This window comes from Balearica regulorum, chromosome 1 (genome assembly GCF_011004875.1).
Source record: "Balearica regulorum gibbericeps isolate bBalReg1 chromosome 1, bBalReg1.pri, whole genome shotgun sequence".
NCBI classification, from domain to species: Eukaryota; Metazoa; Chordata; class Aves; order Gruiformes; family Gruidae; genus Balearica; species Balearica regulorum.
Window position 1 is genome coordinate 33,646,242 of NC_046184.1, and position 15,316 is coordinate 33,661,557.

At 40.8% G+C, this 15,316-nt stretch overlaps 1 protein-coding gene across 1 annotated transcript in view; it reads left to right on the forward strand.

The window, feature by feature from the left end:
- Nucleotides 1-253: 253 nt before the first annotated feature.
- Nucleotides 254-15,316, forward strand: part of TMEM117 (transmembrane protein 117) — a 232,029-nt gene continuing 216,966 nt past the window's right edge. Inside the window, exons 1-2 of the mRNA XM_075745154.1 lie at nucleotides 254-466; nucleotides 2,465-2,769. Coding sequence (XP_075601269.1) covers nucleotides 2,493-2,769 — 277 coding nt within the window. The 5' untranslated portion in view covers nucleotides 254-466; nucleotides 2,465-2,492. The remainder of the gene's footprint in view (nucleotides 467-2,464; nucleotides 2,770-15,316) is intronic.

Genomic DNA, 15,316 nt, shown 5'->3' on the forward strand with positions numbered 1-15,316 from the left:
CCGCGGGCATAACGCGCACGGTTCGGGTCCTCGCTGGCAGGCTCCGGGGTAGGGACAGGCGGGGACACGCACGGCCGCCGGGACCCTGCCGCAGCGCCGCCGCCCGCTGCCGCCGCGGCTGCGGCACTGCCGGGGCCGGCGCGGCCGCACTCCCTCCCCCGGCGCTCGCCCGCGCCCGGGAGCGGAGCGGAGCGGAGAGGAGGGGCACAGCCGCCGCCGCCGCAGCCGCTCCCTCCCCGTGGCAGCCGGGGGGGCGGGACACCGCGGCAGTGCCAGCGCCGCTGTCAGCGCCCGAGGGGCTGGGGGGCCCTGCCGGCCGCGGGCAGCTGCGGGGGGCTGCCGGCGCGCAGCGCAGCTTAGGGGAGCGGAGCGGAGCGGGGCCGCCCGCTGCTGACAGCCGCACCGCGGCAGACGCGGAGCCGCGCCGCAGCAGCACCGCGCCGGCGGCGCCGGATCCCCCGTCGCGGTGAGTCAGGCGGGCAGGGAGAGGGCGGGCGGGCAGCCCCGGCCCGGCGGCGCTGCGGGGGCCCGTGGCCCTGTGCCCCGGCGGGGCGGCGGCCGCAGCTGCGCGGGGTAACGCGGCCGCGGGTCCCCAGGTCTGCGCCGGGGGGCAGGGGGAAATGGGTCGATTTAACAGGTTGCGATGGGCGTGTGGTGCGCGGCTTTCTCGGCACCCTCATTTTTGGCGTTGAGGCAGTCAAGAGCAGGCTTTTTATTAGCGATTTAGCACTGCTGCTATTGCCGATATCGGCTTCTTATGCTATAAAACGCTTCCTAGGAAGCTGCCTCTTCAGCTGGGTGTCTAATAACTCTCGGGTATCCGACTGCTGCCAAAAATGCCGGGACATATAGTTGTTTATCTCCAGCTCCACGCGGGCTTTAAGGTGGTTCATACACGTAAGGAAATACCCAAACTTTTCCTCCCGTTAACGGGAGGAAAGGAGAACATAAAATAGCTTTGGGCATCCTTTTGGCTCTAAAGGCAGTTTAATCTCGCCAAAGTGCTATTTTCTTATTGGGCCAATGACCCTAGCTTTAAATCACCTTATTCATAAAGTTTTCAGAGGGCTGACACTTCCATGTGCCAACTTTAAACTCTCTTTTTCATATGTAAGTTATGCATAATGGGACGGTATTCAGTTTTATTATTTTCTGAATGCATTGTCTGAATCTGCTGAGAGGTTCTTTTATCCTTTTGATTTAATGGGTACAGGATTCCTTGTAATTTTACAAATATAAATCGGATTATAGAGTTAAATAATTTTGAAGGAACTACCTAAAGGGAGACATTGGAATTCAAGCTGTTGGTAGGTTTGCAAAGCGATACTTAGAAGTCCAAGAAGGAATGAGTAATTGATTGGTTATTTTAGGTCTTTTGCTGCGATTTGGGTTTGTTGTTTGTGTGGTTTTTTTCCTGCAGGGCATATGACATTTGCAAAAATCTGTACTGTTCGGTTAAGTACACCGTATCCTTCAAGGATCGTGCTGTAATAATCAAGCAATATTGTTAGATACTCTTTTTTTTTCTTTTCTTCCTACACTCTGTGTCCCTTGAATAATTGCGGTGTTCCACAACACAAAGGCCTTGTATCTTTGTGCATAGAAAGTGGTTCAACGGGATGAAACGACTAATTTGTTGTGAATAAAAGAAAAAGAAATCAAATGGCAAACAACTGAAACATGAACCATGCTCAGCTGCATTTTTCCATAGCAGTACTTCATAAGTAGGCAAGTTTCAAAATACAGTTTTTGTATTTGTACAAAACAGTCTGTGCTCAGGGCACTCTTATTTTCCATTTTTGAAAATATGCTTAATTATAGGTGTACTCCCTGAAGCCAATGAAAAGATTTCCACAGACTTGCCTGACCTGCAAGGATTAATTCTAGCAACTTTTCCATCACGTTATTCCTTCATGTAAACACAAGTTTCTGATGTTGTTGGGGTATGCGCTTGTTGGCTTGCAGGAGATGAGTCAGTAGAGGACCTCTCTGGACTTAGGGGCTTGTTCCATCCTTCTCCTATAAGGAGAAAGGCTCGGTTTAGGCTTAGTATGAACATTTGTGAAATCTGTGTTGTATTTTTTGGAATGTGGCTGGAAAGGCACTCTGAGTTTCACGTAGCCTGTCATGTTTTTACATGCTGTATTTTAATACCCCATTATGGAGCTGTAATTTTAAAGAGATAGCATAGAAATGTTTGAGACTAAAAATCCTGTACTATAATTTATATACGCTTTGTTTGTTGTTTTTAGATTGGAATGGGCAGAAATTACAGTTTTTTCTCTACCTGGATCTAGCAGCATCTTTTGATTGAAACTTTCATTGCTAGTCAAGTCTGAAGTGTTAAAGATTACTGATGACAAGGTTACAGTGATTTGATTTTTGTAATGTGCAGGTATCTCCTAAGCTCTGAGAATGTTGGGTATATATATATAACATTGTGCATTTGTGTCTTTACATACAGGCAAAGAACAGTTCTGCAGCATCTGAGGATGGATAAAGACTTCCGCTACTACTTCCAGCACCCGTGGTCTCGCTTAGTCGTGGCTTACTTAGTGATCTTCTTTAACTTCTTAATATTTGCTGAGGACCCAGTATCTCACAGTCAGACTGAAGCCAATGTTATTGTTGTTGGTAATTGTTTCTCCTTTGTAACAAATAAATACCCTGAAGGAGGAGGCTGGAGATTTTTGAAGGTGTTTCTGTGGCTGCTTGCCATTCTCACAGGACTGATAGCTGGGAAATTTCTCTTCCATCAGCGCCTGTTTGGTAAGTTACGTGATGCACCTACTGACTTCCTGATAATGGCTTTCTGACTTCTCCTTTTAGCTTTCTACTGAGTGCAATTTTGTAAGCTTTGCTATTAATCGCTTCAACTGTTTAGAGCTGTGTAGAACTCAGTACATCAAAGCTTACATCGTCGTGGAAATTAATGTCTTGTCTACTTATGTCTACAATGATTTCAGTCAAAAAAGGCTAAAAATAGTGAAAGCTGACATGTTTGAAATACTTGAGAGGTCAGTGATTTTCAATATTATAAAAATACTCCCTTGCATCTTCAGACCAATTTTTAAATCTTATTATATAATTTTCTCAGCAATTTGCAGAAAAGGCATTGTTCCTTGGGGCGGCGACACTACGTGTCTTGTCAAAAGTAAGTGGAAGCACAGGCTGTTGTTAGTATTAGCTGAGCTGTGCTGAAGAGCTCCCACGTGAAAACAGGAATTCTAGAGAAGCAGGACCTGTCTGTCTCAGTACAGGAGCGAGTCAGTGAAATGGAAAGGTAGGAGATGGTCAAAAAAAAGGACAGTAAATGCTTTCGTACACAAGATGTGATTAAAACGGGGAACTTACTGCGTGTGGACTGACTGAAAGGAATGGAATGACCCTGGATTAAATTGACACTGAGAACTTAGATGTAAATATATAGACATATAAAAGTATGTATTGTTGTCTTAACTGTGTTGTAGAAAATGTTGCATCTGAGGGCTCAAGGCTGTCTCTAAGATTTAGAGCTAAGTAGAAAACATGGAAAACATTGCTTCACCCCTGCCAGCTGCACCGTTCTTTGAAACACCCGACTCTAGGTGTGTCATCGCTGGTCCAGATGGACTAGTCCTATATTCTTATATTGGTAGGACTGCAGGATGGATGGTTACTGGAACACCTCGAAGCACATGAGCGATAGGCCATTTCCTTAGTCTGTCTCATTCTATTAAGATAGAGAGAGAGCCACTATTGTTTCAATAAATCAAATGTAAAGCTGTTATGTCAAGGAACGAACAAGCAAAGCCACATTAAGAGACTTCTCTTAATACAGACTTCTCTTGAAGCACTTATTCTGAAAAATAGTTGAGCGTCTTGATGGACGCTATTCAGTAGACATTTTGCCATAATGTAATGGTAAATGTAAAATGTCCCCATAAAGAGGACATTTTACCTTAATTCCTGAACTCTGGAACAAATACTCTCACAATAATGTTTTCAATTCCGGCTTCCAAAATTGAGGAATGATTTTGTTAAATTGGAGGAGATTAGGGAAAAGTAATGAAACTGATGATAAAATTGGAAAAAATAGTGAGAAGGTTGAGAGGATAAAAGGAAGATTAGAGGGTGACTTGCTCAAATTTGACTTGAAGGACAGAACCTTCAGTCCAGCAAATGTATTGCAAGGTCCAGCGCTTTTAAGTGGCAAATAGCCAGCACTTTTTTTTTTTTTTTGACTGAAAGGGTAGACAATCAGTGGAACAAGTTGTTATAGGTTGCGGCTTCATCAAAATGTGAATTTTTCTTCTGGGGAATATGTTCTAGTCTGACTACAGAGTATTTCTCTACCTTCTATCTAGGTAGGTTATTACGATAATTCCATCTGGATTTGTAAGTGTATATCATAGATAGGACATAGCTTAACATAAATTTTAAATTGCCTTGAATCAGCATTACTGCCAAAAGGAGAAGGTCTGCCCAGCCTTCAGTGTCTGCTGCTTCATGCTTTTGTGCAGCTGCTCAGTGAAACAGGATAGGGAACTTACCCACATTAGGAGTACCCATCTTTTATTTCTGCGATGATCGTATCTCTGATCATAACGGTGTTTTGTGACAGCACAAAGAAGGGACCAGCATTGGGAGGGAACTAAGAGGCAAGAGATTTCTACCCCTGATGGCAGTGCTGGCCTATGGATATTTATGGTTATGGACTGGGTGACCAATATGAGGCTAGATACCATCTGATTTGAGGCTAGTCGCTGCACGTTGAGTTTCATGGCAATTTAAGCCAATGTAGATCTGCCACAGTCCCACCTTCCTAACTTGAGCCACATCGTTTTGGTGCCTCCCTCGAGCCAGCGCTGCTGTTACTGTAATGGAGCAGCGAGCCAGCTCGGGCAGCTGATCCCATGCAAAACGTGTTGCTTCTGCTGTTGTCTACAGCAGCTCCTTGAACTGATGCGATCGCTTGGGTGCCAATGCCGATGCAACGGCCAAGGACTGTGCAGCCAAGATAGCTGGGGGCCACGGCAGCCCTGCCTCGTGTTGGCTCGAATGTGGGACTGCACCCACACAGTGTGTCAGTGGAAATATGCTGTTGCTTGTGATACACCGCGAGCAGATGGCAGCCTGTGTGACTGAGGATCTGACTGTACTGCTGATTGATGTGGCCATGCTAGCTGTAAACTAGCTCGTGTGGATAGCAATCGCATTGATGGGATGATGATGTGGGCTTGCAGCTTGAATGTGTCTCTGGGTCTCCAGAAGATTTGTACAGCCCGTGCTTGAAATCTTTACTGCCAGTTATTTGCCACTATTTTAATGTCTTTGCTACCTAGAAATCCCTCATTTTATTGGGATCCTCAATGAGTATGCCCTCTGGATCTTCTAGCACTTTATGAGTTTACCTCTTGATTGTTTTTAATTTCCCTAGTCAATCTTTTTAAGTAACTGCTGATTCTGTCCTTTTTTCTATTTAATCCTTTTTTTTTCATGTGTAATTGTTTAGAACCATTCTGAGTTTTGATCCTTGTTCATTTATTGATATTTCTCTGCTAAATTCTGTTTGTAGAGGACATTATGACTGGTTGTTTCTTGTGGCCTGTGTATAACTTCCTGCAGTCAGGAAACCAAATAGCACCAGTCAATCATCTTCCCCGTCAGATCTTGGCTTACAGTGTATACTGCAAATTGAAATTGAGAAGGATTAGTCTGCACATCTCACTTTAGATGAAGAGGAGTGGAAAGGATTTTCTTTCTCTATGCCCTTCCTGCTCTTTTGTCCCTTGTCTTCTGTATTTCTTGCTGCTGAGTTTGCATATGAACTAGAAAAATAGTGTAGCTGTAGAGTTATGTTGTAATACAGTTTTACCACCTGTGACAGACACTGTCTGATAGCCATGACTGTCATGAATTATAAAAATAATAGAATTAAGTTCAAGCATGTTATGTTTCTAAAAGTGGAAGGAGAAGTGCTGGAAACATCATTTAGGGTTCATCTCCTTGAGTTCATAGAGAGATAAGGGAGTAGGTAAACTATCTTGTTGAGAAGTAGAGATTTTGACTAGAGAACCTGGTGGGATCTTTTCTGTTGATAGTATTCATTACAACCTTTGAACAGTAACCTTTTTGGGGACTTCTTCAAGACACTGCTCATGACTTAAAGCAAGATTAGAAAACAATTACATTTCTTGGTCTTCAGTCAAGAAATAACTTCATTTGATAAACATCTCCCATGATAAGTATTTCCAAGGAAAACAGCCTTTACCTAGTACGTTCTTTATGTCTTTATGGCATATGGTCAGAACAAATGGAATTTTAAAATTGCCTTTTGGCTGTTATCCTCTATATTCTTTTGATTTATCACTAAACATTATCTTCTATTTGGTTAGTTATTGTGTTCTGCCATGCTTTTCATTTTGCAATGGAAAGTGAAAGGTCATAGGCAAATATTGGAAGTTTGGAGAAATAAAAAAATAAAGATATATCCTCCTGTTATTTTTTGTTGTGCATGAGAGAGTTACTTGAGGCAGGCAAAAGTGGTATCTTCTTTGCACTTAGAGATTTCTTGATTTATTTTCTGCTGTATTCAAAGCAGAAAGAGCTTACAAACTGACCCTATTTGATGACGCTATGCATTCACAAAATGCATTCAAATCTTAAATCCCAACTTAAAAGAAATTCCTAAATAAGCTCTTGCACATTTCTCATATGACTCCAGGGCACTGTCTGGAAAATAACACAGTATTTAGTGTGTAGAAAGTGTATGTTTTAATCGGCAGCTTCTCAGCGGATGCACAGTTGCAGTTCTGTACTCCAACCTTAGGCCCAAATTCCAGTTCAGTGGGTGGTTTTTTGGCCCAAAGTTCAGGCTGTGCATTTTGCATCAATGTATATAAATATGATCTGTCATGTAAATTTAAAATCATCTTTCATTTGAATAGACTTTTAGCAGAATGGATAAATGGGCAGTATACTTGGAAAAAGAATATCTTAATTTTCTCAGTCTAGCATCTTTGCTTTGATTGTTTTCTATGTGTAGTAATCCTTATCTTATCCTGCATATTAGATACATCAGTTTTTAAAAACATACTTACCACAAAACGTGCATGTATCTACCTGCCCATTTTTCTAAGTGATTGTAAAGATGTATCAAAATCTGATTAAAAGCCTGCCTCTGTAATAGAGACTGTTTTTTCTTCAATTGCCAATGAGTGTGTCTGGATTTATATTTGTAAGTTCCTTTCTAAATGATGTGGATGGAAACTAGATACTTATTATGTTATAACAAATTATGGAAAACAAGAACTAAAGCCATATTTCTTAAGAGAATCATAATACTGCAGGCAAATCAGAGCAGTTGAATAAATATTGAATTTAATGGGTTGCTCTCTTAGAAATATTCACAGTATGCAGTTTCTTTAGAATTAAATGATAATCTGAGCTTCATAGACACTGGAGTGAATAAATAAAGCAGTCACTGTAGGAGTTGCACTGAGCTGTGGGTACACACTAATGTTGCAAATTTTTTAATGGACAGCAGCGCCGTGCTGGGAGCAATTTCAGGATAGACAGTTACAAACAAAACACCCACTGAGGACCTGTTGTCTGAAAGCATTACTCTTTTTGTCAAACATCTTATCTGGAAGGCTCTAAAAGATATTGCAAACCTATTATAAACAGACTCTTCACTATCTGCTTTCACGCTGAAACTTAAAGTGTGTTATCAACTGAAGCAATGAAGGTATGCAGATTGCAAGAGGAAATTAGTCAGAATGGGATTTAGTCAGGATGATAGTGCACTACAAATGTGAATCTGTTAGGTGGCTAACAGACATAGGATAAATTTGTTCAATGGTACATATGTGATTAATTAGTATCCTGGTATATTAGGGGTCATGTTAGTGTAAAATCTGGGCTGTGGTATTGCTGCTAGTATTGCTGCAGCGTATCACTTTCATAGTTGTGCTTGTGCAATAGCTAATGAACCAAACATGATCTGTTTTTGAAAAAAAAAAGAAAAAAGAAAAAAAGAGATGTGGTAAGATTTTTGCATGGTTGTTTTTCAACCAGATTGTTTCCTGTTCTTGTTTGATAGTAGTTATATGAACAGTTGTGCCACCATCTGTAGGAGCAAGTGATGGGTGTATGGCAATACTTGCATCAAATTCTAACCTGATTGATAGAGCATATTCTTTTCTGTTGCCAGCTCTGTATCTTCATTACAATAAGATCTGTCACTTAATACCCAGCAACTTTGTACCAGCCTTTTCTTTTCCATTAATGACTGCAGCCTAATAGAAAGCAACTAATGTGATAGCTGGTAAAAAAATACTGTCTTCCAGAGCCTGTTCAGTATGAATTTCAATAACAATGATCAAGTTAATGCTGTTGAAGGCATTCAAGGTCTACTGTGATTGCTTCACAGTCAATTCACCTCTTTTGTTTCCAGTAAAATGTTGAAGCAATACAATAAGATTATTTTGGTCCTACAAAATGTGTGCCAAGGGGCCAATCTAACAGTTTGCTAATAATAACACACAAATGACTATGAGCAAGCATTTTTGAGAGCCAGAATCCTCAAAAAAAAAAAAAAAAAAAAAACCAAACCGCCAAAACCACCCCACATTAAAAGGGAGAAGCTTGCAGCCAGCCACAGAATGAGTGCAGGCTCATCAGATTCCAGCTCTGGCACGTTGCCAGTAATTAAGATGTCAGTTTAAAATAAGCTTTACATCATTCATGAGGGAGACTACAAGTGACCTTTGAAATAGAAATAAAAAGCATGCAAGTGACCTCCTGATTTCTTCTTTTGCTCTTGTATTTTTAGAAGAGCCATAACATGTTACTGCTTCCTCTCTTCAGGCTCAATGAGAAGACTGCCGTCGTCTGCTCTTAGCGTCAGTTGTGGAATCAGTCTGATACCATATTACCTCTGGTAGTAAATTATAGAGTTTAACTGGAGAGGCACAGGCAATAGCTACAAAAAGATTCTTCTCTCTTCAGTGAAAGCTTTGATTCTACTGGAGGATCATCTCCCATTCCCCAAGCAGCAGCATGAGACTGTGAGAAGAGCTACATGTGTCAGATTATCCGAAATGGGAAGGCTCTAGAGAATATTTAGCATCCAGTGACTGAAAACTAAAAATAAGTTCATTGCTACTTAATATTGCTGTGTCAGCTCTGTGTTTTGATCTTTTTGACGTGACTTTCAGATTTTTCTTTCCATTTGAGACTGGGAGTGAGTTTGGAATGATGCCTGCCACTTACAGGAATAATATGTCCCTGTTCCCTGATTTCCAGAAATAGAAGTGAGTTTATTCCTATCAGGAGCAGCCTGATAGGCATAGTGCAGGTGCAACCTAGTGCAGGAGCAAATTTCTTCTATCCTTATTCCATACAGCAAGGAGATGGAGAGGGTGTTAGTGTGGAACATCACCTTGCTGTGTGCCCAATGGAGAGCCCCAAGGAGAACATGATCTCCATGGTCACGCTGTGCCCTTTCAAAGATCCCCTTGGGCTGTCAGAGTGGCATGAAGGTTCTTCACGTACCAGACAACGTTTATCTTTGTGTGATCCTGCTGGGACTCCAAATCAGACAGTGCGACTGCTTTATGAAGTTATACATTTCCTTTTTAAAAAATAAATCCAAAATGATAAACCCCCCAACATTCTGGGCTTTAAAAAAACTTTGAATACTTTCTCAGGATTTAAGAACTATTTAGCAAATAGTGCTTTATACATTTCTTAAAGATACTTTGCTTATGGAAAAATTAAAAAAATTGTAAATGTACCGACTAGCCAGAGTGACTTTTGAGGAGGAGGAATTGGTAATTGTTCCTGACGAGACAGGTAGGGCAGTAACACAGTACTTCTAAATATGATTCCTGAGACAGACAAGACACATAACCTCATTTCAGATGCTGGCAAACAGTTTTCTGCTTTCTTTTTTCTCTCTTTCCATCAGAAGGGGCAATACGCCGTTCCCCACTGGACAACCCCTGCCAGGGCGTGACAGAAACAGCAGAGACTTTTCTGCTTTGAGGATTCAGACCCTCCCTGGTGCCTCCAGGTGGGAAAGGAGTCGCCCGGGGCAGGCTGGGGTGTGGGTAGCGTAGCAGCAGAGCCTCAGGGCAAGGTGAACTGAGGCAAGAGCAGTACATGTTGAGCAACTCATTGTAAGAAGCAATCATCCTGTGAAGCTTTTACAAACTTCATCCAAGTTCTTTCAAAGCTTGGTTCAGAGAAAGCATTATAATTTCCTTTGTTTTGTAAATAAGGTGAGATATTCTTACCCATCTACCGCTCCAGAGACAGCTGTATTTTCGTACTAAACAGAGACAATTCCACCATATATTACATAACCACCTTTTAGGAATGCTTTGACATGTAATGCACGAATAGCCTTCGGTTGTTACTGCCCAGTCACCAGCGTGTTACGGTGCCTTGGTGCCGTTACGAAGGCCTCATTAGAACTGACTTCCCCTTTGCGTAGTTATGCAGCTGCCCAATCTCTGCAGCACAGCATAAGAGCAGATGACTACATAAGTGTTTGGGAGCAAGACTCTTTTGAAATTTTCAAGTAAAAATGCTGATGGTAATTTAATGTTGGTTATGATGGTATTTTAGTGATGACAATGGTAATTAGAAAAACACTGAGTGTTTTCCTGTTTGATATAAATGTCCAAAAACATTTTAAATGTTTAGAGTGATGTTCTCCCTTAAGCTAAGCAAAGCAGAAATTTAAGATTTCTGAGATTACTTAACCAAACAAAGATGCAAAACCCCCATTTATTAAGTTAAAAATTGCAGGCAGCAATCATGTCTTTGTGTTTTACACATTGCCTTATCTGTCCCACTTATAACATAGTACCTTCTGCCTTTTCCTGTCTTACACATCTATCACTTAACTACCTAGAATGATAAAAATTAATATCTTTTACATATTCAAACTGAGCATTGAATAGGTTATGGCAAAGTAGATGATTTAGATATGAATATCACCTATTTATGATTTTTAAGACTTTAGAAGATTACAAACGTTGTGGGTTAAACCAGTGATGCTTCTGGCTCAGTATTCGACAGTAGCCCAGTGTGGATGCTAAGATAAAGTGTAGGAATAGGAAAGACTGTACTGATAACTCCCAGAATAGTTTCTCAGCCTCCAACAATTTGTTCAGAATTCAAACAAAAATATGTCTATTTTTAGATGCATTTGACAGTCATTCTGAAGACAAATAATAAAGGTAGTAGTTAGCAGCAGTCTTTGTTCCTGCCTACCTGTTACTAAGAAGCAAGACCTTCTCAAATTTTCACATGTACTCATAAGCCCCCAAATTTACCAAGTCTTTCAGCCTCCTACTTCTTTTAAGATACTGGGAAACTTGTTGGTTTTGGCCATTTGTCTGAAGTCGAGAGAAACTGAAAATTTAAAAACAAACTCAGTTGAAAAGAGGCAGAATCTTCTGCTGAGGTCACCCTGTCTTTTAAATTGCCTTGAATTCATCTTTCATCTGCAACACTGAGGTATGATCTTTTGAAATGGACAGCTGCTTAGGGCTTTGTAGGCTCACATGCACATTCTAAGTAATGTTTTCTATTTCTGTGACACTGATGCAATGTGTGTCTACTAAGAAGCACACTTTCATTTAATACTAAAGTAAAGAAGAAACTAAATCTGTACAAGATTCAGTCAAACATGCTAAACAAATAATGAAAGTGAGATATTATGGCAGAGAGGGCAGAAAGAGATAAGGCAGGATCAAGGAAAATGTTCATAGAGAGTCACATCAGCAACAATATTTAATTTTAGTTTACTTGAGAAAAAGAGAACAAGACCTAAAATTTGAGAGATCCCACCTTTATTTAACGAAAAAGCACAAATATTGTAGCTCTCTTGCTTATCTGTGGTCATAGATGTAAGTGAAAAAAATACGGATCTTAATTCACTCTTGCCAGTGTCATGTGTTGGAATTTCGTAAGGTATAGGAAGTGAAGAAGAAACTAAAAACTAATACTTTATGTGGAGTTTCTGTGGAGTGCCTGGTCAGCTATTCCAGACAAGACTTTTCCTGGAACAGTTAGCCCATTTGCTGCAGAACACTGGCTCTTCTCTCACCTTCTTCTGTGAGTAGCTGTCACAAATCCTGATTTAGGATCCTGCTGATTACACTGATTTGTCACAAATAGATTTTACACAATTTTGAGATAGCAGCTATTTAAGATTTATTAACGGTATTATGGTAAATCACAAGATTACATTGTATGATATCTACTTACACTCAATTATCAGCTAGTTAAATAAGTGATTCAACAAAATTTCTTACAATCAAAATGTTACAACTTAGTTAAAGATTCGAAAATGGCAAGGTTCACGCGAGACTTATGACAGAGTTTTCTAAATCAAATCACATACATAACTAAACACACACACAGAGATATAGATACAGACACGGAGGTTAACCTATGATCAAGATTTTTCTGTCTTCGCAAATTGTAGTGAATTACTCACTTTTTCCTTCATTGGCGTTTGTCAGCAGATGACCTTCGAATCCTCACAAAATCTACCATGAGAGGTGTCCCTGCTCAGGAGGAGATAGTGGGTCACAGCCTGCTGCAATCCCAGAGAGCTCAAAGGGTCTCTTGAAGGATTACTGTGGAATTGTGAGATGATTGACTTTGGTCAGTGTTGGGTTTTTTTCCATTTGTGCCATAATTCTTGTCAGGTAATTCTGGTACCTTCCAGACTGGGCTATGATCCAGGTGGCTGGAGTTCCAAGTACATTCAGGGAGTGCCTGTTTGTCCCAAATCACTGCACTTGTAGCCAAGACAAGAACACAATTTTGGGATCACAAAGTGTCCTGGGGGGTGTTGCACCACCACATTCCACCGTGTGACCAAAGTCAATCTCTCTCTCCACAAAGTGGTGGTGTGGTCACCTCTTGCCTCTGTGCCTATAAATAGACAATGCCACATTCCAATTACAAAACAATTGGTCCTTTCCAACCCAAACAATTGTATGAGTCTATGAACTTTAGTAATTTTCCAAACTTTGATATATAGAATAATATTCAACAACAAGCATAGTATAACAAGAGGTAACAGTATCACGATGGGGTGCAGCATCAGGTTCAGTGTTCCAGTTGCTGTTGGAGACCATCCAAACTTTCTCACCAGTGATGTTCCCAATCTTTCTTCACTTTTTCTAGGACACGGTGTATTTCCTCTGTATTGTGATGGATGATTATCACGGTTATTTGTCCATTGTTTTGAATTCCCGTTAGCAATTGATTCAGGTCATTATGTTGCAACAATTTTCTCACCAATGTGAGTTTCATTCCAGTAGGGGTAGGCAATAAATCTTGATATAATGTATAGTTAGAATGTAGGAATTGGTGAGTTGTGACAGGAGCTGAATAGTTAAAGTTGCATCCCACAATTCTGATAAAATTACAGTGGCAGATATTTGAATGATTATATGTATCTGTAATCACAAAGGGTTCTCACACAAATACATCGATTTCCAATGTATACTAGTACAGGGGTTTCATCAGGATGTATTTCAAAATGACAAACTGTTTGTTCAGCGTTAAGATATTAACAGCATTACTTTCACAAATAGAATCATAGAATCACACAATGGTTTGGGTTGGAAGGGACTTTAAAGATCATCTAGTTCCACTCCCCCTACCATGGGCAGGGACACCCTCCACTAGACCAGGTTGCCCAAAGCCCCATCCAACCTGGCCTTGAACACTTCCAGGGATGGGGCAAAATAAATCCCTGTTGTTCTCATACAACATTTGCATCAATATTGACAGTTTGCCATTTCTCTCCATTTTGTTGGGCCCATGTTCTGTGTTCTAATATATAGGGTACAGTTCCATGGTGATTTAATCTCAGTGCAATGATTGAATATATGGTGTATACCGAAGCATTGTGTATTGTCAAAACACAAGCTGTGGCTGTACTGTCGGTGGGGCTGTAAGTGAAATCAACTAGGCACCACCAGGATTGGGATTTTCTTTCAAATTTAGTTGCATTGTCCCAGATTACCATTCAAATTTCAGTGGGTAAGGTGCCCCCTTCACCACCTCATGCAATCGCTGCCGTAGTAGATTTTACCCACAGTTGAGCCTAAATACAGCTAAGAGCAAGAGAGACATTAATTTGGGTTGCACCTAGTGCATTTACAATTAGTTGGTGGTCTTTCTCATTAATTCTTTCCCATGGGGTAATAGATAAGAGCCATTGATTAGTTCCCAATGCCAATAAAGATTGTAATGGACGTTCTAATTTGTGTAAATTATTTGTTGCTGAGCTTATTTTGTTCGCTAAAACTTAAGCCTTCATGGTGTGTGATATTCCTAGCCCTGTTCCCAGGATGCCAGTCACATCTCTCCTTGGTCGTTTTGGAGAGGTGAGGGTTCGCCTGTGCAACCGTGCTAACCATCCTGCATATGATGTATTCAGGAATGGTGAGCAGGTAGGTTTAACTGCAGAAATATTAACCTGCATCGATAGTTCCACTTGTTTGAGGGACCAGGACGGATTAAACAGCACTTGTTGCTGGCCTGTATATTTGGCAGCATAGGGTCCAATTTTTAAAAATTAGCGGGGATAGAGTTGTTTTATTCTTTACAATCAGGGCTGATGTTAAGTGAGGAGTGGTGGATGTTGTTGTGCTGGGCTCAGTAAAGTCTATTTTAAATTTAAATGATAGTCCCATGCTATGGCAAGCCCAGAGGCAAACTGCAAAACCAGGTTATGCTAAGGTAAAATACACCAGCTCCACTCATTCTCTAAGTATGCTTTAGTTCCATGCATGACCATGGTGGAAAGATTTAGATTTCCCTTACCAGAGAGTGTTCCATGGTCCTGGTATATTTAACATGAGCTTGAGACTGTGGTCACTCTAGGGTTTCTTCAGTAGGACTCTTTAGTAAAACTGAGGGAGTATTCAAAACAGGAACTGATGTTGTTGTGATAGGTTTAGTAATTCTGAGGGATATTGTTCCTAGTATTATGCTGCATCCTTTTAGAATGTTCCATCTGCACAGTATTTCAACATCATAATGTCCCTTCACTACGTCCTGTATTGAACAGTAACGTATGTTACAGCATTTTCTATATGGCGTAGAAGAGTTATTGTGAATAATCATAACATATATATATCCCTTATTAACAGGTGGTTGGGTTTCACAAGCCACATTTATGTTATTGTCTGTTAATGACAAGGCAGGTGGCTTATGTATTAACACAACTGGGGCTGATTTCTTGATTGGCGATTAAGTTGAGACAGGTGGGCTTTTGTGGAGAAGCAAGTATTAT